Consider the following 22,258-nt stretch of genomic DNA (forward strand, 5'->3'; position numbering starts at 1 on the left):
ATATGTTCAAGTTTCTTTTCTCCGTTTTGTCTTTGATGTATTTTTGAAAAAATTGTCCAAAAACTTCACAGAACTTGTAACAAACCCCAAAATACTGTGGTAATTTTTTAATTATTTGGTTTATTTAGTCTAAAAAGAATAATTTGAGATCATAGTTAAATTTTTTAGTAAAAATACTGACATAAGTATTATTTCAATATACTATCATAATTCCTAATAAGTGTTAATTTGACATAAAAGATTACATGTTTAATATAGTGACAATTGCATAAATGTAGGTAGAAAATTTTCAAATGTAATATCCCGAGTACAAGGTATTTTTCCGAAAATTTGCAGCAAAATGTCAAGTTGACAAGTGCTTTCTGAATCGAAAACAGTTTTAGATTCAAAAAGCACGCGTTCTTGACATTGAGGGCAAATTTTCGGAAAAATACCGAGCAGGAGGAGTATTTGGCTAAAAAATCGCCTGAACTAGAAACAAGAAAGAGTGCAATTTCCAGAAATCGCCCGTTACTCTTGACGACGTGCAATTTTCACTTAAATCAAATTCTGATTGGTTGTTAAAGCAAAATCCTAATAATGTCATTGGTCGATTTTAAAAGTGAAGGCGATGTTCGCTTGAATTGTTGAGCTGAACACTAGAGCTCATCATACCATTTAAATAGTAATTAGTTCCGACATTTTACAATTGTTCGATAGTTCTAATTAGACTATTACTCCTCTATCAATACTTAAAGAAAATATAGGTAGTTGAACCATTTACTCTTAACTTTATCTCTTTGGTATTCTACAGCTCAAAAATATATTTTTACTTCCTGGGTGTAAGGCTGAGGAAGTATTGTAATCGAGTCCAAGAGTACAAAAAAATGGGTCTCCCGTTTCGGGTTGTCTGTCTGTCCGCCATCCGTGACGATTTTTGTTAAACAGATAATCTCCGAAATTACAGGACCGACGTTGTTGTAGGCATGGTAAATTTTTTATTAAAACATATCTCTTTATCCCCCCCAAAAAATTGATGACGTCATGTAAAAATTTTGTCGAATAAATCCTATCTAAAGTGTGCAAAATATGATGAGTCTATACTTATGAGATTTATATTTTTTAGGTTTGCTTATACAGGGTGACTAAAAAAAAATTAAAGAATGAGTCAATTTATTTTATTGAATAAATAATAAACTGTAAAACCGAATGCTTTGAACTCTTGCCAACGTTTTAAGGTTATCATAATCATGGTAAATCGTCAGTCAAAATGTATTCATTTATCCCTTCCCAAAAAATTCATGACGTCGTCTCAAAATTTTTTCGAACAAGTCCTCTTTAAATTATGCAGAATATTATCACTCCACACTTGATTCATGGCAGTCATATTTTTTAAATTTGCTTATGCAGGTAGCCCAAAAAAATTGATGGATGGATCAATTTATTTTATTGATCAAATCAAGAATCACTCACTCTATTTTTCCAAAATTTAGGAATTCAGTATTGTTATTATTAGTATTACACTGCACCAAGTTGATATACGTATCCTTGCAAAAATGTTGATGACGTTATCATAAAATTTTGTAAAGTAAAAATTCTTTTGAAACATATGCGTAGTACTCTTCTCTACATAGTAATACATATGTTTACTTCAACTTGTAGGGTTTCTCTTAAAAAAAATAACATTCGCAAAATAAATTTTTATAACTTTTCGAAAATGCTGGATATGTGTCACTGTACTTCAGGAGCGAGAGAAGTTCCGTCGAAACATTGGAAGGGCAGTTCTGAAGTATTTACCTTTCTTTAACATAATTGAATAAAAATTCGTCTAAGGTTTATAATTAAGTATCTGTCTATCGACTCAGCGAAGCGAAGAACCACTTTTTTCGTACTCTATGGGTCGTGAAACTTTAAGAAAAGATGAAAGTAGCGAGGTGCCCGATGGACTCTATTACAAACACTTCGTTCGAATACGCTCAGGAAGTAAAAAAAAAGAAGTAGCGAATAAATGAAGTCATTATCAAATTGGCCTTGATTCTATGTAAATTGTACAATAAACCTAAAATTTAATCTATGACAGCTGACCATGTCAATAATACGTAACAGTATGCAATAATAAAACACATGCGTTTTTCGTTACATTTTCTTCTATCAAAAAAGCAACGCCAATTTGCGTACTTTTTCAATTGAACACGTGTTTTTAGATGCAATATCACGTGTACGAAAAATTTGCAAAAATAAATATAATACAAATATGAAATGTACTAAAAAATAAAAATATAGTATTCATCAAAGTTTCTACGAACTCTTGATATTTTTAAATTGTTTAGAGCTCGGATTTGAATCACATGTGCCTTATTATTATTACACTTATAATTCAGGCGGTAAATATTGTTGCAAATGTTCACGTGTTGATAGGACTTGCAACTTTTATATTCTGTGTTTAAATCACTCTTTGTATACAAGTGTCCAAAAATTCTATGTGATTAAAATAACTAAATTATAAATGTCGGAAAATTTGACGTCATACATGAACGCGGATATTATTGTTAAACAATCTGGTTGTCGTTATTGCAGCTGAAAATTTTAAAAATTATGACACATTCCAATTCACGTATTAAAAGTAGACGAGTCTCGGGTTACACTTCCGTTATTTTAGTACCGGTTTGTCATTTCCTGTGTATTAATGGCATAGGGCATGGTTGTCTTGATAAACTGTCGTTTCGAAATAAGCGATAAACTAGCAAACCTAATTCCCAAATCATCTTTTGCGGATGTATGAGTGTGAACGGAATGTAAGTCAACGAACAAGTAAATATTTTACTTGGGAGGTGATACGATACAGTTTGCAAATAAACCTTTATTAATCCGGATGTTAGTATGATGCAACACAACGGATGCCAAATAGATTAACAAATAGAACTATTAATCTTACAACCACCACTGCCAATATTGTTATTTTAATTACTGTGACTTATTCATTACAGAAGACGTGTCATCACGTACAGAAAATTAACTAGCTGGGATCTTCTCTAAAAAGAGCGATAGATGTAATCTGACCGGAAACGGATATGATTAAATAATTTTAATTTATGATGAATGAATTCATTTCGGTGAATGCGGTTAATGCAGTTTTCGTAAGTGGGACAGAGCGAGAAAACTGTCCTGCGATAATCGCGATAAATCTTTTATTATTTATGTCTCAAAAGCAAGAATGATTGAATTGGGAGGGAAGTAGGCACCGGAAGTAGCTTTATGAATGAATTCTATTTACGTTCGTTGGCAACGCAGAGGGTTTATCCCTTTAAGGTTTGTCTGTTTTTTATTTACCATCTTAGTGTCTGAAGGTGTGAATTTAGACACTTCTTTAACCGAAAAAGGGGGCATATTCTGAAAATACATAACCGCTTTCTGAAATCTTTTAAATAAACAAGAATGATCGGGTCGCAGCTGTTCTTCTAGTGTGTTCACTTCCGTTTATTTTTTGATAAACTCACTTATTTTCGATCTTCGAGAATTTAGATCCGCACATCCGTTACCGTACTTGATACATTTATTTATTGGACGTCTGTTGTTTGTAGTAGCTTGTGGGTAAAGTCTGAACATCACGTTAAATATTTGGTTCAGCAAGGAAGTGTTTATGCCAAAGTTAGAAGGAAATCATTTTTTATTAAGTGTCCCAGAAAAAAAACAAAAAGTCATGTGATTTTTTATAAAACAAAGAATTGCATAATGCTTAAAAATTACATTGTATTTCAGGGTAGATACATGTCAAAATAAATAAAGATAAAACTTGTATTTCTTTAATCTTCACTGTTTGACTGTAAAACGTTCGTGTGCACTTAGTAAAGTTATAAAAAATAACTCCCTGAAACGCGACATTTTAAGTATATGATTTATAAATAATAGATATATCGCGAGGACAATTAACGATATTAATGTAACTCCAACTTGTTCCGCACTAATCTTATTATCTTATACTATTAAACGAGCAAAGTTTGTATATATTTATATATATAAATATATATCTATATATATAATGGGTTTCTCGAAAACGGCTCTAACGATTTCGATGAAATTTACAGGTTGGGGGTTTTTTGGGTCAAGAAATCGATTGATCGTAGTTTTAACTTCTGAAAATTACAGCTTCATACATTTTCAGCAATTTTCAGGCAGTGAATTATATTTGTTGCTAGGCAACATCAGTTGACACTATAAGAACATGAGATTGTTTTATAAGAGAAGTTTGGGTGACAGTCTGACAGTACGTTTGACGTACCTTTTTATCTTCAATTGTACGTACCGAAACATACTCCACTGTATAGAGAACGTTAAAATTCACCTTCTGAGGTGAGAAAATTTACGGAAAACTAAACAGTGAGCGGATAAAAGGCACACGAAAGAGCGTTGAATTGAGGTTATTGTCAAGCATTCATTTCAGAGGTTCCACGGTCGGAGTGAAAATGTGATCGTTTTCCGGGATGGTACCGTGTTATTTGAGTTTTTGGGCTCAACGTTTCGCACACTTTCGTAAATGGCATCTTCGGGAGCAGGGTTGAGATGGAGAAATTAGGAATAACGCAAAAGAGCACGGTAACTCAGTATGTTAACCACACCAGAGGCGAAACTCTTCTGGCAGTAAGAATGTGGTTGTGACCTTTTTCTAGAGTCGAGAGAGAGAAAACTAGGAAAAAGAAAAGAACGACACAGAGAGAACTTGGGTAACAAATGAGATTTTAATAAATGTCAAACAATAATTCCAGTTTTCTATTCTTTAATCTCTACATGTCACTCATCAGTATTTAAAACAAAGACTGCTTATGGAATTTCTTTTTTAATGTGTATTTTTAAGTAGCGCGTGTACTTCAAAATGCATACTATACCCATATTTATCTGTCCTAATCTGATCTAATACTACCAAACGAGCCGAGTGAAGCTCGGTCAACCAGATATTAGCTCATAATGCGCGATGCTGTGAAAACATTAAAAATAATAACAAAATATTTATCTGAAGTTATTACAATACTACTTCCTTCCAACATGACTTGCAATGAATTAAAAGTCCAGTTTCATAGACAAATTAAAAAATTTGTTTTTGCAAATGATAAAAACTCTATTTGTTAAAATAAAGGTATGAGTTGTTAATTCAATTACAAGTAAAAAATGATATCTAATGATTGTTTCAAGTGAAATTTCTTAACGAAATTTTGCGATGCGATGACATAATCAGGTTTTTAGTGGAAGTGTCTAAGCTTTGACACATACATTGTCATATAGATAACGGCAGTATTGTGTCCTAGAAATTCGGGAAAACTAGATAAGTCGTTATAAGTTTAGTTAATAAATTTAAGTCTTTCTAAGTTTAGTTAATAAAGTAAATTATTTCATTCGGAAAGAATGTTACTGTTTATGGAATTCGTAGAATTTTTGCATAATAGAATTATGTATTAGAAACATTTATGAAATTGAATAAGTTGTAGAAAAAGTAAAAAAATTGGTCTAAGGTTATTGTGACAAAACTCGCTTCGCTTTTGAATAGTTTAGTACGTGCTTAACTTCGACTGTTTATGTTTACACTTCGAAAGAATTCGTCAAATTAGCACGTTAAGATTACAAGTATCAAATATCGTAGAATAAAAACTCAACATGGATTCATAAATCACACATATTATTAGAGTGTTATTTTATAAAATTTGAAGAAATTCAAATTTGAAAATCATCATTTTTTGGGAAGGCCGTAAACGAATAATTTTGATTAACAATTTATCAAGCTTCCTACAACCTAAAACCTTTACGAGATTTCAGAACATTTGATTTTGCAATTTCAAACTTAAATTGTAAAACGTTGTTATATAATTTTGGCTTTTTTTTTCAAAAATCCTGATGTCTGGGGTAGAAATTCAATACGAATACATAAATCACACATGCAGAAGTATGTTAGTATAAAGTTTAAAGAATTTCATTCGACAAAATTGTAAAATGAAACGTTATCATTTTGGGGGGAGCGTTAACGAAAAAATTTTGTCTAACGATTTACAATACGATAATCTTCAACGTTTGCAAAGTTTCAGAGCATTCGATTTTGCAGTTTCAAGGTTAAAAATATTGCAAAACATTTTCATAAATTTTTTTTTTTTATGATACTAGCTCTAAGTTAAAATAAAGATACGCTTGGACTCTTAAAGTAAAGGTAAAGAAAAGAAGCATGTTGTGCGTGTGTTTCAAGTAAGTTTTTCCAAAACAAAATTTTGTGATATCATCAGCAGTTTATTAAGGATACATATCAATTTGAATAGATGTACCTACTGCATAGTCAAATTTTCGAGAAAACGAGGTGAATTTAATTTGATCAATAAAATAAGTTGCCTCATTTATTATAATGTTTTACGTATTTTAGATAGGATTTATTCGGAAAAATTTTGAGATGACGTCATTAATTTTAAACACGTAAAGACGATAAACACGTACATTGTGGTTAACTATTTCCAATGCTTACGGTGACCTTATACCGCTTACAACATTACACAGCATTCAGTTCTACAGTTTCAAAGTTGTAAAATTTTTATTTCTGTCCAAAAAATCTGAATGTGTAAGGTAAAAAAAACAATACGGATCTTATTTTATAAAATTTAAAAATTGTAAATTTTTAAGATGACGTCATCCCATTCTTGGTGGGGATGATTAGAAATTTTGGTTAGCGATGTACCATCTGCATGATATCTCTAACATACAAATAAAATTTCACAATTGGTTCGGTAGCTTCGAAGATTATCTGGCTAAGAAAAATTTACATCGACGATAGATAGACAGGCAGACAGAAACGGGAAACCTATTTTTTCGTACTTAAGAGACCATGAAACATGAGAAAACCTGAAAATAGCTAGTCACCCGATGGACTCGATTACAATACTTCATTAGATTACGCTAGGGAATTAAAAAATTGCAGATGTCGGAAACAGAACTGAGTCCCGTCAAATGCAAAACGAACACTCCACTACTGATCGATGACTCACATTAGATGTTTTGTATATGAAAGGTGCCTAAAATGATCTCCTAAGGGAAAATGACCCAAGAAAATACAGTTCTTCATTATTTTTATAAAATTTCACTAGGATTTATAAATTTGACTATTTAACTACTTGCTGGCTGAATTTAAACTATAAAGAATACTTGTTTGTATTTTTAATTTATGTTTTAAAAACACCCTACCAAAGGATCATTTTAGGAACACATGTGGGTAAAATGGTGCTCCTAAAATGATCGCCTATTTAACTATAAATGTTTGAGCAATAAGTGAGGACAGTTTTTAAATAATATGGTTACTTATAAACTTTTATTAAAAAATAAACAAAAATTAAACTTTATATTCCTTAGAAACAAAACAAAAAAATTGAAAGATAACAGTCTTTTAAGTAAAATTAAATGGCATCCTCAAATAAATAAAAATACTGAAGATAAAAAATAATAAAAATAAAGAAACAAAAAGGGTTTTTAAAACTTTAAATCTCTTCTCACGTCGTCGAAGAGATTCTGCTGGCAGATATTGCCGGTAAATCCCTCCGAATCATTACTGTCGATCCCAGGACACTTATCATTTTAAACAAACACAATACCGTATTCACCCTTCGCCTCTATTATTATACGAAAATTTTTCGTTGCAAAACAGGCAGTCTGTTTCATCTTCGTCGGACGATGATTCCGACATTTGGTAGCTAACTTGATTTCTTTTACGACTTTTGATTTCTTTTCGCTTTCATGCTCTCTGCTTTCCATTTTGTAAAGGTTTTTTTACTTCTATATCTAATTCTTTTTTCTTTCTTCTTCCAAATGTTAACGGCGTGCTGGTTAATATTAAGGAGCAAACTCGTGCTGTCTTAGATTTGTTTTTGTTTTCGGTCATCTTTGGTAGTGGTTTAACAGCGCAGGGACCAGCATGTGTGAAGACAGAAAAACTGGAAGTTGAAAATGATGTATTTACTTTAATGGTCCTATAGGGTTCTTCTGGCGCGGAGGTAGTAGAAGCGGTGGAATCCCAAATTTCATTATCTGCTGACTTTATAAGATTGACAGTAGGTTTTGATCTATTAGCATTAGCAAAGTTTATATCTTGTTCTAAAATTTCAGCTTCGGTAGTCTGATCTGTTGTTTTAGCAGCAATAAAATCAATGTCAGAAAAAATGTGGGGATTATATGGGACTATTCCTCATTTTAAGAATCCATTCATTGCGTTGAGAGGAACTGCAGCCTGCAGATATGACTCTCCAAAAATGCTAAACGAGATACAAATATTACAGCAGTGGTGCAATTGCGTGCCTCAGGACAGTATTTCCTTTCTAGGTTATTATTTCTTCGAAAGCACGTGGAATCTACACTGTCAGATGGGACACCTTCTGGTCCCTTGTTGTGGGCCAAGAGAAGGGATGGATTGATTCTAACTCATTTAAACCATTTGGTAAGCTAACTTCCCAGATATCCATGCGGCCAGCACCCATCTACTTTAGATTTAATTATAGCATTGGACGACCATTCATTAACAATTCTAGAATATTTTGGCCCGATAGATAACTCTGGCATTTCGTGCTCAAAGTTTGTGCAAAACTGCTAGTCCTCCCATCTGAATCATGGATACATGCCAAGGTTGTCAAATTTGTTAGAATTAACAGATCTTTACGGTGGGCATTCAACAGAACTGGCAATGCAAACGATTTAACTGATAGAAACTTCTTCAACAGACTTGCCACTACACTTAATACTTAAAGATACCCGTATTGCATACGAGAACCATATCGCTGATCAATGAGACGGTAATCGCTTTTACAGACATGAATCTGGGCCTGCCACAGTTAAAAGATGACAGTGGTCGGGTCATTGATAACTGAACTACAGTGGCCGCAACTTTTTTAATATAGTTTCACTGTTGCTTCGGACACACTCTGTCTCGATCTAAAATGTGTTGTCACTCTTTTGCAGCTCTTAAGTCTTTCGATGATGTAGTCTTTTCTTCTGGAATTTTGCTAGACGACTAGAAAACTGCCATAGTTCGACAGGTGACAAGTTTGATCCGAATAATTAGTGTTCAGTTAGCTTGACATCGTTAATTGTTAAAATAATGGAGTAGATAATTAATCGCTTAATATAGTTTCTTGTAGATCAGCAGGTTATTCTAACAGGGCACCACGATTTTCTTCCTCTTAAGTCTACAATTTCTAATCTCCTGTGATGTTTGTCTGACTAAACAAGAGAAATTGATATGGGTAATTCCGTCGACGTCATCTAGTCGAATTTCCCCAGATTTTTCTAAGCTCAAACTGTGTACCAAAACGTCATCTTCTGTTTAAGCAACTTTTATCAGCGGATTGATCAAAACATAGGTTTAAAGTCAAAGTTGGGAATGTTTTGATTAACTAAGTAGATACAGGGGTTTTATATTGAGTGCAGCAGGAACCGTGTTCGGACCATTGCTACGTTTTCTATACCTACTGGAAACACAGATTTGAAGCATACGTGATCGATTAATGACGCTGAATTGGGTAAATTTGAAACTTATTTATATTTAGGAGTACTTGTTATATAGAGTTGTATAGAGAATGGGCAAACCCCAAAATTATATCTGACAAAATATCTGTAGACAAAAAAAAAATGAAATAGATACTTGCTGGCTCTGCAATTCTTATTTTAAATCAAAAAAAGAAATATACAACTCACTGATATAGAATCATCCAGCACAGCGGGTGAAAAGAACACTGGGAACAAAGTGGTTCACCTTTGATTGATGTAGCTACAGGAAATGCGTCATCGGACATTTCAACAGTCGAATCACCTAAGAAGCTTTTGCTTTTGTTTGTAGGATATCGCACCACTTCGTAAACATGATACAACAGAGGACCGCCCACAACGGGACAAACGAAAGTTAACGACGGATGTACTAACATTAACACTCAGTTTTGAAGAAATAAAAAATAAAAGCAAAATACCATTAGAAACTCCTAGTTGAGTGTTATTACGTTTGAACTGTGATGGGAGATCCAAGTGGGGTAAACTATGCGTGGGTAGATATATACAGGATGTATGTGTGACTCAACCTTAAATAAAATAAATTTATATTCAGGTTGAAGATATTTACAGTGGGATTATATTCCCTCGAGGTAACCATCCTTCTCCCCTTTAGTAATTGATAGTAATATGCATGGCATATTAATTCATAAATGCCCCTTAACGACAACTTATCCAAATTTAATATTAAGGTAGGTCGTGTACTGAAGTCAATTAAGTTTAATTTACACTAACAAAAATTGATACAGTATCTCTGTGTATTAGAAGGTAAACTAATTAATTTGCTTAAAGGGGCCGTTTTCACTGCACTTTTGAGTTTCAAATATTTTTACTTCTGTCGATGTATTAGCGGCCGTACATTTTTTAGTCTTTGGCGGTCAGTATTGACAGTAATGACTTATAAACACAGAATTTAACAAATTTAAAAGAATGCTATAAAAAATACGGGGTTGTTGTTTTTATTTTTTTGTTTTACAATTTAGTAAAAGAAGAAAGTGTAACGAAGCTTAATTTAAATTGTAAAGTATTAAATTTTCCTATCTGTATATGAAGTCGTTTGTCAGTAAACTCAACTAATTCGTTGTGGTTCATTTTGTACCGACTTCAACTAGGAACATTTTTCTTGTTCCAAAGAAGACAAAATAAGCTGTTGTCATATCAGATGACACTATGCTCAGTCAGTCTGTCTGATGAGAATGGAAGAGGATGTACAAATCAATTCTTCTATTTATAAGTGTTGAGTAACACAATCATTTGTTCTTATCTCTTAGAAATATAGTTAGTCGTGATAATCAAAATAAAATCTCAGCGAATTTAAGAAACATAGTATGTATCGAACATCTGGTTATGCATGCTGAGGTACACGTGCAGTAGAAATCTGTCTGTAAATTTTTGGTGCTTGCTGGTACCTAAGTACTACACAATCGAGTGGCATTCACTTAGATTTGTCGTTTACACGTGCACTCACAGAATTAGCTGTTTCACGCTTTTTTTTACGCCACTAAAATTATTACCACTTTTTGTAACACTACAATCGTTCCCATTTAATTTCTTTTTCTTCTGTTGGTTTTTACTTCGTACTAACTAGTATCTAACCCCTTGCTGTTTTGTTAACATTTTGTGTTAAATTGCATTTCTCCGAATAATTCCAAATTCCTAAAATAAATTCGATTAGTACAAAAACAGAAAATGATTTTGTCAAAGTTTAAATGAACGGAAATTATTAAGAATAAATTAAAACAGTTAAAAAACGCTAAGCGAAATAATATCAAAGACAACGTACATGGGGACAGTCATAAGACAGTAAAAATGAAAGAAGGAACGTTTGATTTCAGTCGAAAGACTAACAAAGTATGTCCTTCATCTTAAACTAAATAAATAAGTAATTGGTAGCAAAAAAAAAACACAGACAATTTTCTGTTACATAGTTTTAGAATACAATTACGTATTTGTCTGTATACAAAAACCTTCTTTTTTCTTTTAGCTTGCAAACACTCTAAACCTAATCACTTTATTACAAGTATTTTTTGTTACCATAAACGTTTTCTTCATTTTTTCTGCTTTTATGTCTTTGTTATGTTGTTTAAGTGATTGTATATTGTATATTGTTATACTACAAAATAACCAAATAACTGTTTAACGGTAACCAACTGTAGATAAATTCTAAGTTAGAAAACAATCAACAAAAAATATTCAGTACTTCGAGGATATATTTATATAAATATACAAAAACTATAATATTTAATTTTCATTCTTGTACTTTCAGTTATTGGTCCTTTTTTATGATTATAAACGTCCTTAGGGACAAATTGATAAATCTGAAAATGCAATGTTTCCTAAAGAGATCGAGCTTTTAAATTCTGCGATATCGTTGTGGTTATCTAAAAAATATATCAATTGTTTCATTACTATAATCTAGTAATGTTACTTACGTAGTGAAGTTAATTAGGAAATATTTTTTCAAATGGAAAATACTGTAAATTTTTATTGAATATTCCTGTAAATGCTGTGCTCACTAAATCGTCGATGAGTGGCGTTAAAATCACAAAACCGGGTTGCCATGCTCTGTTTATAATCCAGTCCAACATATTTTCTGCAACACAGTGTCAAATGATGAAAAACGAAAGTGCCAAGTACTAACCAAGAATGGTTCTGCCTCCTGCCAAATTTTCGATATGTAGCTCCAGTTTGCGAGAAGATTTCGCGTTGATTTCAACTTTGAGAGGAGGGTGTGGTATTAGTCCTCCATTTACGTCTCTCTGTGGTTTCCTTGTAATCGTGGTAGTTTGAATATAATCATACAACTTCAGATTCCATGCTCCACTATTACTAATTTTGTTACCAAAAAATGTTCCTTCAATTTCGTAGAACCCATCAAGGCCCTTGTCGGGAAAAAATTGGGTGTATTGGATAAGATGTCTGTTAACATCTGTTCTGAAAAAGTCACACGATTAGTACCTAAAAACTACCTTTTGAAAAAAAAATAGTTAAAGGACCTTATAATCAAGTCAAAAAGTAAGCAATACTGATTTGCAAAAGTATTTTTTAAATTTAATTAAAAATTAATTTTAATCAACTTTAAAAAAACGCCTAGTGGACGCTCTCCCGCGTGACAGGCAGAGACTAATGACAACAGATGACGTCATAAATTTTTGAAAGGAATAGCTAGATAATGATTTACCGTGGCACATATAACTTTAAAATGTGTAAAATTTCAGAGCGATGGTTTTTTGTACAATTCTAATTTATTTCGCAAAAATCTATCCGTATACTTGAAAAAGCATTTACTTAGCAAAATTTTGAGATGCCGTCATTACTTTTTTGTTGGGAATGGACAAACATTTTGGTTAGGCTAATCCTAAAAGAATCTAGAATTTTACGGTAGTCTATTCGATAGTTTCAAAGATTATTTGCGATCAAATCGACACAGACAGAAATAGGAGACTTATTTCAATGTTTTCTAGGAGCTGTGAAACGTCGAGAAAACAAGGAAACAAATGTCAAATGGATCTTATTATACATCCCAAGCATATGATCTGCAAGTAAAAATAAAATAATGTCAGGGCATTGAATCGTTTCAGTAGTTTGAGCCTAGAGAAGCTGGGTTCGGTAAGCGTTCCATTCCCACCGAAGATGAAAGCAATTTAAACAAAACGTACTTGAGTTTAGTGATGTGTGAGGAACTCCATCCATACTCTGACACGTTTCGTAAAATAAGTTTATAACTGTAAAAAGGGCCACTACGTTTTTGAGCAACTTCAGCGGCAAAAAATGGATCAAATGCTGTAATATTATAGTTGGGCAATCCTAAAAGATTTGAACATTTAGTGTTAAAACAAGTTTAATTACAGCATAATGTTTACCTGTTTTAAAATAGGGTGTTAAAATATTCAGTCCATCTTTGACGCAGTCATCAAAAGTCTCTTCTGTTTTTTGGCAGTCTCTAAAGAACTCCTCTGAAACGATATAGGTCATTGAATAAAAAAATTACTAAAATCCGTCCTGTTATGATACGTCTTCATGCATAAAAGTTGATGTTCTAACGAAATTATGTAATGAAAAAGAAAATTATTGTATTGTAGTATTGGAAAGTAATTTTTATCTCTTTCAGTTTCTAAAACACGTGTTAAACTTGAGGTTTATAAGTGCAAAATTGCATAATCCGTGAAAGTTGACTAGAACAAATAGCGAAGCTGGTCACAGTAGACGAAGAATCTTTTGACCTAAAAAAGTTCCGTAACAATTCTGTTATTTCGTATCTCAGTTTTCAAGTTTAAGGTAACAGCAGGAAGTATTTTTAAAATCAAATCTAATACACTGATTTGTTTAATTTATTAAATTTTATTTAAGTTAAAACATTCTCAATAGTTTAAAAATTTGGCACAATAGTATTATAATTAAAAAAAAAAAAAATCTTTCTGCAGTAAAAATAAATTATGCAACCACTGCCCCAAACACAATAAAACATAAGGTATAGAAATGCGTCTCATAAATTTTAAAGGCAAAGATTAAATTTTGGAGATAAATGTATGTTCTACACTAAAATAGATTTTTAAAAATAATAGGAATAACTTACCCAGATTCACTAGACCTTTAGCACTGTAAAACAATAAAGCTGATAAAAAAGCTAATATTCCTAACTGCATGGTTCTGCCGTATTGTGTTTAATTTAGAAAAGCTAGAAGTTACGATTACTATAAAACATCACATCACCAAGCTTTGTGTTTACAGCGGTATCAAGTGTTTCTGTTAAAAGGTTTGCAGTGCAATGAAAGTGGTATATTTCCTACAAGATTACCCCACTTGTGGTATTATTGAAATTTTCGAAATTAATAGAATTGTCCACTCGTTCAAGATACTTTCTCCTCGGGCATCTACGAAAATGGTTTTTATTAAAAATGAAATGCTTTCCCGTAAATACCAGGAAGGTGTCAAATCAAGCATACATTAAAACTGGAGAGCACTATTGATTTTGAAATAATAATAGCCGGTGATAATTAGATGCTAAAATAAAATAAAACGAGTGTGGGTGACTTTTCAAACTTACCTTTATTTAAGTTTTAAAATACATTTGTAAAATAAGATAGGTACGTTGTTCTTTGATGTACATCATCAGTGAAAGTATCTTAACCACTAAACGTAATTGTTACCTTGCTGACCACTGAGCCATAAATTAATGTCATTTAATTTCTGCACATACAAGTTACAATTATAACACAAACGTGATCATATGAACGAAAATAAAGAAAACATGAATGTTCTTAATCTTTCTACTTTTCGAAAAGTTTTAATCTATCTTGTTGCTGTTCTGAACTATTCAAATGCGTCGTGGTGTTTTACTACAATAATTGTATTTGACGATTAATGTTGATATCTTTTTTGATAAATTTGTTCGCTTTTAAACTGTCCATTCGTTCTATAGTGTTAGGTTAATTAATTACGTAAAGATTAAACCACAAACAAATTGTATTGTTATTGATATCAGTTTTGTTAGTTTCCAACCGAATTTGATAACAAAAGGGTATTTTTGTATTAAGTTAAAAAATATTACATATTGTTATTAAGTACAATGTGTCTTCAAAATAACAAAATTTCCAAGTAAATACTCCAGTTTGTATTTAATGAGGAAGAAACAACAATCTGGAATTCCCAGTTCTAAGGTGCAATCCTCGATCTGTAATCATAAGTACTCGTAATATAGCAAACAGTGTTTCAAGTTACAACTGATTATACTAATCAGTGTAGAACACGAAGGTTTCCTGATAAATGATAATATATTGAGACACATTAAATTTATAACAAGATATTTTAGCGAATATTTAAGTGTATTTTTTTTGTGATTCATTTGTACTACACTTTTAATTTAAATGTATCGTACTCCATTATTTCTGCGATTACGCTTACTAGACTGAACGAGAATTAGCTAAAGCGTGAAATTTTTGAATAACACCTTTAAATACAGCGTGTTATTGAAAGCTATGTACAGAATAAAATCGGCAATTGGTCTCGAAGTATGGGTGCTAAAATTAAAAAAAAGTTCAGGTAAAAGTGTTCTCCTTATAAAGATAAAAATTATTAAAATTTATGTCCAAATTCGTTGTACGCCTCTGATAAAAAGGTCATCTGTCGTTTCTGTAGCAACAAAAGAGTCTCCTATTTTTTTATTATTGTTACAGTTGCTAGGATTTATTAAAATAAATTAATAATTCCTAGTTATCCTTCAGTAGCGTCTAAAAAGGTTGGATAGGGGTTAATTTTCCCCTTATAATTTTGATAACACAGATTAAGTTTTTCAGGCTTCTTAGACTTCGAGAAGAACTGTCAGTTTTGTTGTACGTACCTTTCAATAACACCCTGTCTACTAAATAACATTAGAAATGCAACACCGAGAAATAACCATTTTTTTCTGTTCCTCCTAACAATCATTCATTTCAAATTTAGAAAATTTTAGTCATAGTCACAAAATGTGTAGAATAAGAAAATACAACATTTTTTATTTTCTTCTGTTTGCAAATCTTTAAAGATATCAAATTTCTTGTTTACTAAAGCAAAATCTCAGTCTAATAGGCGCAAGAGTATAATGTAACACAAGAATTGCTGCATTCTCTATTCAACACACTTTCCGAGTAGTGAGGTTCGTTGTACAACATGTCATTAAGCAACATTATTGCCAACACTTGAATACTACAAACTAAGTATTTTAAATAGACAGACTATGGATAGTCAAATAATTAAAATTCCGACAAATTGTTCGATCTGATATTGATGGCACTTATTTTATCCAAAAAATTAAGTTATGTAATCATGGTAATGTCGTCGTCTGATAACACTTTTTGTATTGGATATCATGCAATTTGTGTTGTCCACGTATTTTATTGATTACGATGTCCAAAAATCACCCTACTCAAAGAAATTTAACACTCGATTTTTTGGGACAAGGATGGCAAAATAGTGACGGGACCATATTATTAACTATTGACTAAACTGCGACAAAAAAATCAACGAAAAACCTTGCGAGAAAATCTGAAAACGTGTGCTCTTTCTGCAGAACAACGTTCCGGCCCACAAGTCCCTAATTGCTCCTTCTGATTATTGTATTTTTTCGAAACTGAAAAAACAGTTGACAGGAAATAGATACTTATCAAATTTAGATCAACACAGTGTAGCAATGGTTTACCGACCAAGATTAAGAATTTTATTTAAGATGATTGATAGTAAGTGTATAAACTTAAACGGTGATTAGATTGAATAAATAAAATTTAGTTTCGAGATATGGTTTCTCTTTCTGTGGTACGCTAAGATTTTATCAATACCTCCTCATATGTACACACGCCATGTATGAAATTATGATTTAATTTGATAAAAAAACGGACAATATTATATTAGTAACGATTTATCAATAAATTTTAAACGCTATGTAGGTATATGTTTTACTGTCAAAATCGACTTTGATGATTCGACTATTAGAAGATTGATTTCACTGTTATTTACTGAATTACCCGGACTTTTTTTTATAATATGTACTAAATAAAAGATTCTGCAAAATTAATTTGTGACAGATTTGGGTGTTTGGTTTTACTGCTCTAAATCTTTTTTCTTCATTGTAATTCTCATGAGTATGATTCGTACAAATACTAAACACTCTGGTGTATATCCAAAAAATCTGTGAGAAAGAAACAATGATTTAACGTTGAGAGTTAAAAAATCGAAAGACATTCTTTTCACTTTCAAAGTTGGAATTCCAAGTTGCAAAATTGGAATACGCATTGAAATTACAACATGTCACTTCTATTGCCGTCATATTAGTATCTAGCGTTGTGGAGTAGGTGACTTGGTGTTAAACCGCCACACCGTGGATCGTTGGTTCTTTAACGACAAAGTATATATTTTAACACAACACAAGTTTTGAGCATATTTTTTGTTTGTATTAGAACACTTATTTTTAACTTTACCTACAACTTATTTGTAAACTGGGGGTTAAAAATGCTCCAATCAAGTCAAAACTCGACAGTCGCTTATTTATCAATACGAAGATTGTTGATACAAAATTTCAACCCGTTCGGAGAAACCCTTAAAAACCACCCTTAAAACAGACTTGCAGAGTGGGTGTTAAAAATACCCCAATCAAGTCAAAACTCGACATTTGCTTATTTTTCAATACGAAGAATGTTGGCACAAAATTTTAACCCGTTCGCAAAAACCCTTAAAAACTACCCCCAAAACAGACTTGCAGATTGGGACTTAAAAATACTCTAATCAAGTCAAGATTTGATATTCGCTAGTTTTTCAGTACGAGGATTAGCGATGGAAAATTTCAACCCATCCGGAGAAACTCTCAAAAATCACCCCCTAAACAATCTTGCAGACTAGGGCTTAAAAATACTACAATCAAGTCAAAACTCGACATTTGCTTATTTCTCAATACGAAGATTGTTGATACAAAATTTCAACCCGTTCGGAGAAACCCTTAAAAACTAACCCAAAACAACCTTGCAGACTGGGCCTTAAAAATAAAAACTTATTAGTGTTTAGCTTTTTATCTATACGAGAAGTGATAATGCAAAAAAAAACAGCATTTTTTAAGCTGCTGTCAACAAGCACCCAAAAGCAATATTTCATACTGAGAATAGAAAAATTATCATGTTAAATTTTAATCACCTTGAAGCAACTTATAAAAATGATTGATAGTTCAGACACATATAAAGGGACAATACATATTTCTAAAGTAGGTCCGCACCATAGAGGTAGAATGAGAGGAGGGAAGATAGTTTGAAAAAATGCCTGGTACAGCGCTTTCTACTAGGGTCATAAAAATGGTTCTTCCATGTCCGCCGAGAAACTGGTTGTTCCAGTGGCGTGCTCGAAAGCGTTTGCTGGATAAAACAAAAATAATTTCATAAGAAAGCATATAAAAGCAGCAGCAGCAGCAAATGAACTTGAGTTTTTAATTGGTTAAGATTCGTTGCGACGGTCGTCGTGTTACATTCACCTTCGGGCAAACCGAGCTATCGACTGCGTCATCACCTAAAGATCTTAATATGCATTGTTAATAATGAAAAATATTTTGTTACCTTTTACAACTTTATTTTTAGTAATCATTATCATATTCATAATAATATTTTGCAAAAGCGTTGAATTTTTATTTTTGTTTAAGATGTAAAAACTTGTTAATTCTGTATACAAATAATTAAATTTTCTTGCGCGGGAATGGATATTTTGAGCAATTGTCTAAAATTTCCAAAATTCTCATTTCATTTAATAAAACATATATTTTGGAGTGCAGTAAAAGTTATAACATGTTTGAGAACTTATTTCGTTTACAGTTAAAATTCATAATTGAAAAATGTATAAATTGTCATAAAAGCACCGAAAATGACTTCTCTGTTTAATTTGTATGGTCTTTTAAGATATGCTGCTATTCTTATAACGTTAACCAGAAAATTTCTTGTTTAACACATTAGTCTTAACATATATACCTATATATGTTTTTCGTGTGATTGTACTTTTGTTTAAAAAATATTCAAACATAGAATACTTAGGAGAGGCTAATATTTCTTAAATAGGTACCTACCTAAATACAAATAATACAATAATATTATTTGCAAATTTGGAAAATACGTACCATATTCTGTTTCGTTTTTTGACATTATTTTTTGTTATTTACGTAAATAATGCGAATGGAGATCCGAAAAGAACAACTGGACAATTGTAGTGCATTAAAAGATTTTAGATACTTCCTAAGGGCATCCAAGAATTTGCTACTATAATCTGACATGTTTAAGTGAAGAGAAAGTAAGAACCGATCTAGATTAATATTAATTGTCTAGAACTTGTATAAAGAAAATATAACCATTCTGATTTGTGTTGACCAACAAATATATGTTTCACTCATGGTTTTGCTGAACAAAACAGTTCTATTATAAATATACTGCTATTATAGTTATTTACAGCGAGGGGATGGCAGTTAATTCTATTAAACTTTATAATAAATCAAAACAGTACTAGAAGAATTGAACAATGATTGTTACTAAGTTAAGGTGACTGTTTCGCCAGAATTTTAAATCGTGCTTTCATAAGTTTATTACTTTAGGTTGTAGGCAACACATAATTCACATCGATTCTTACTTAGACACCGTGTTTTAATATACCGAGAGGGCAACAACAATTATTATAATAACGTTAATTTTTAGGTTAAATGCAAAAATAAACAAACTAAAGACAAGAGCTCTACAAATCAATATAATGAATATTCTAAGTGTTGCCCTCACAGCACTCACCAGAAATCAAAATCATGTCAATCTTTATATCGTTTATAGTATAGGAATTAAGTATTAAGAACGGCAAGGGTCGTTTACAGGTCGAAGGCACAAGTTTTTGTCTGAGACCATTAAATCTTTAACGTTCATGGTGCTTAATACTATATATTTTTCTGTACGACCGACAAAATTGAAGCGTTTTGTTATGCAATTTGTGATGAATGAAATAGTTATTTTTGTTACAAGTACCTAGAACATAGTTTTTGTAACGAATTTTGTTGTTTCCGGAATAGCAAAGGCGTCCCAAAAAACGTTTTAGGTACGTACATGTCACAAACACGTGTTTTTTTGTTAAAGCTCTCAAAAACATCTCAACAAATTTCTTAATGCGACTAATGTGACCAAAGCAAATATTTGTCGAAAATACATAGTGGGCTGCCACCATAGATCATCCGAGATGACCATCAATTGTTGCCATGGTCACTTTTTGGGAGTGAGTCCGAAAAAGACTCATTTTACGAACACTTTTGAGTCCGTAAAAAAGCTGTTTTTGGGAGCGTATACCAAAAGACATTTATCAGTAAAGCGTGTTTTCAGTTTTCAAAATTTGTTGCTATGGTTTTACCTACATACAGATCATATAATCTTGAATAAGTGTACAGTAGCGGTCATTTCTACGGAACCACTCGATAAAAAGTCAAGTTGGTAGCCCTGTCATCTAGTACTTTACGCCGAACGCGGTTGGTAGCGGTAGTTGATATGGCAATCGAAACTAGCACAACACGAATGTTTCGGTTGCCCTCAAATATGCCGCACTGTATCCCGTGCAGACTGTATGTTCTGTTCATCTATTTATTAAAATAAAATATCTACATTAACAATGGGGCCATCTAACCTGTCAAATTTTTGACACATATGTTTTCCCCCAGAAACCCGTCAAGGTCACTTACACCAAACAAATTTTGAAAATTTACACTAGGGAGTGGTTCTATAGAAAAGATCGCGACTTTATAAATTATGACAAAAATAAATGTCATTTTTTCGAAAATCCTCTAAAATTCAGTGTGATCTTGAAAGTATCACTTTTCAGTGACAATGCTTGCAAAGATTTTGCAGTAGTTACGCGTTTTTCTTTACAAGTAATTCATGGGAACCGTTGTTTTGTAATAATTTTATTTGCTATACTTACCTAGAAGAGAACAATTAATTATAAGAAACGTTAATATTAATGGATTCTTAAAAATGTACAATTCTTTGTTGATTATTATTTATTCATTAGGTGACGCATTTTCATAGCGCGTGCTATGATGCGATGTGTAAACTTGAATTTAATAAAAATACTAAATTGATAGACGTCTATTTTTATATTTTTTTAAAAAGGGGGTTTCAGGAAAAAATGCAATATATTCATATTGAATGGTGAACACACAGTATCAAAGTGTTTCTGCCCTTTCCAAAACATCACAGTTAGGCTAAATTTGATTTGCATAGTTAGGTATTTTTGTCATTCTTCGGTTTGTTCACCTTATTAATTACATATTATTTAGTCGAATGTACTGCAGTCAAAATGCGGTTGTTGAGTACTCTGATATGTTGATAAATATAACTACCAGCCCAGTACAACCTAACTGAAAACATCGAAGTGATACACAGAACAAATTACATAATTCTATTGACGATTACAAAGATGGGATTTTCATTTCTTATGTTATATCTTCCGTTTATTTAGATTTTAAATGTATTGTAGCTTTGGACCCATATTCAACAGTTTTTTTCCAGCGATGTGAAAGATTCAATGCTACAAAAAAGTGTATAATAAAACTGAATAATTGTAAGAACAAAGACTGATTATTATTATGATGTGGGTAATAATATACTTTCTGGTGAGGGGTGGTATAAGATAGGTAGAACAATAAGAATAGGTACCAGCGACGGTCAGTGCGTTATGCGGATGTCGAACGTTATGATGTCATGAAGAGTTTCATTATCGTACTTCTTACCATCGAGAACTCTGTAGAAAAGCTATATTTTATTTTTTTCAGAACTTGGATTCTCCGAGCCCTCAAAGTTCTAGGGACTGGATTCCGTGGAATCACTGGAATCCCTAATAGATACGCCACTGCTAACAACTACATATTTAAAAACAAGCAGAGACAGTCTGTGAACATGATGCACACACTAGTATAACAAGTTGCATATTCACATGTAGAACATGTAGAACAGTTGGATAACTCCTTTTTTTTTTTACAAAAATGTATATATCCCGTTCCAGTCAAACTTCCCGTAATGGCATTTTCAACGCTTCATAAACTAAATATTATCCCGGTCCATTCAGTTTACTTTTTTGTTTAACGGTTACATTCATCTTGAAGAATTTATTATACAACTTGGATATGTAAAATAACTATCGAATGTTTTAAATAAAAGTCGTCAAAGTTTGGTCCTTAGACAGAGTGGTTGATATATTCACA

At 32.1% G+C, this 22,258-nt stretch overlaps 1 protein-coding gene across 1 annotated transcript; it reads right to left on the bottom strand.

Moving 5' to 3' along the window:
• Positions 1-11,721: 11,721 nt before the first annotated feature.
• On the bottom strand, positions 11,722-14,323 carry LOC135146638 (uncharacterized). Its single transcript, XM_064078772.1, has 6 exons — positions 14,108-14,323; positions 13,395-13,487; positions 13,191-13,338; positions 12,173-12,465; positions 11,964-12,124; positions 11,722-11,912 (listed from the first exon to the last, which is right to left on the bottom strand). Exons 1-5 carry the CDS (start codon positions 14,175-14,177, stop codon positions 11,973-11,975), a joined length of 756 nt encoding a protein of 251 aa, XP_063934842.1. The 5' UTR covers positions 14,178-14,323; the 3' UTR covers positions 11,722-11,912; positions 11,964-11,972.
• Between the last annotated feature and the right edge of the window lie 7,935 nt (positions 14,324-22,258).

The sequence above is a fragment of the Zophobas morio genome, unplaced genomic scaffold, assembly GCF_036711695.1.
Source record: "Zophobas morio isolate AGI-343-1 ecotype UQ-CSIRO unplaced genomic scaffold, CSIRO_AGI_Zmor_V1 ptg000005l, whole genome shotgun sequence".
NCBI classification, from domain to species: Eukaryota; Metazoa; Arthropoda; class Insecta; order Coleoptera; family Tenebrionidae; genus Zophobas; species Zophobas morio.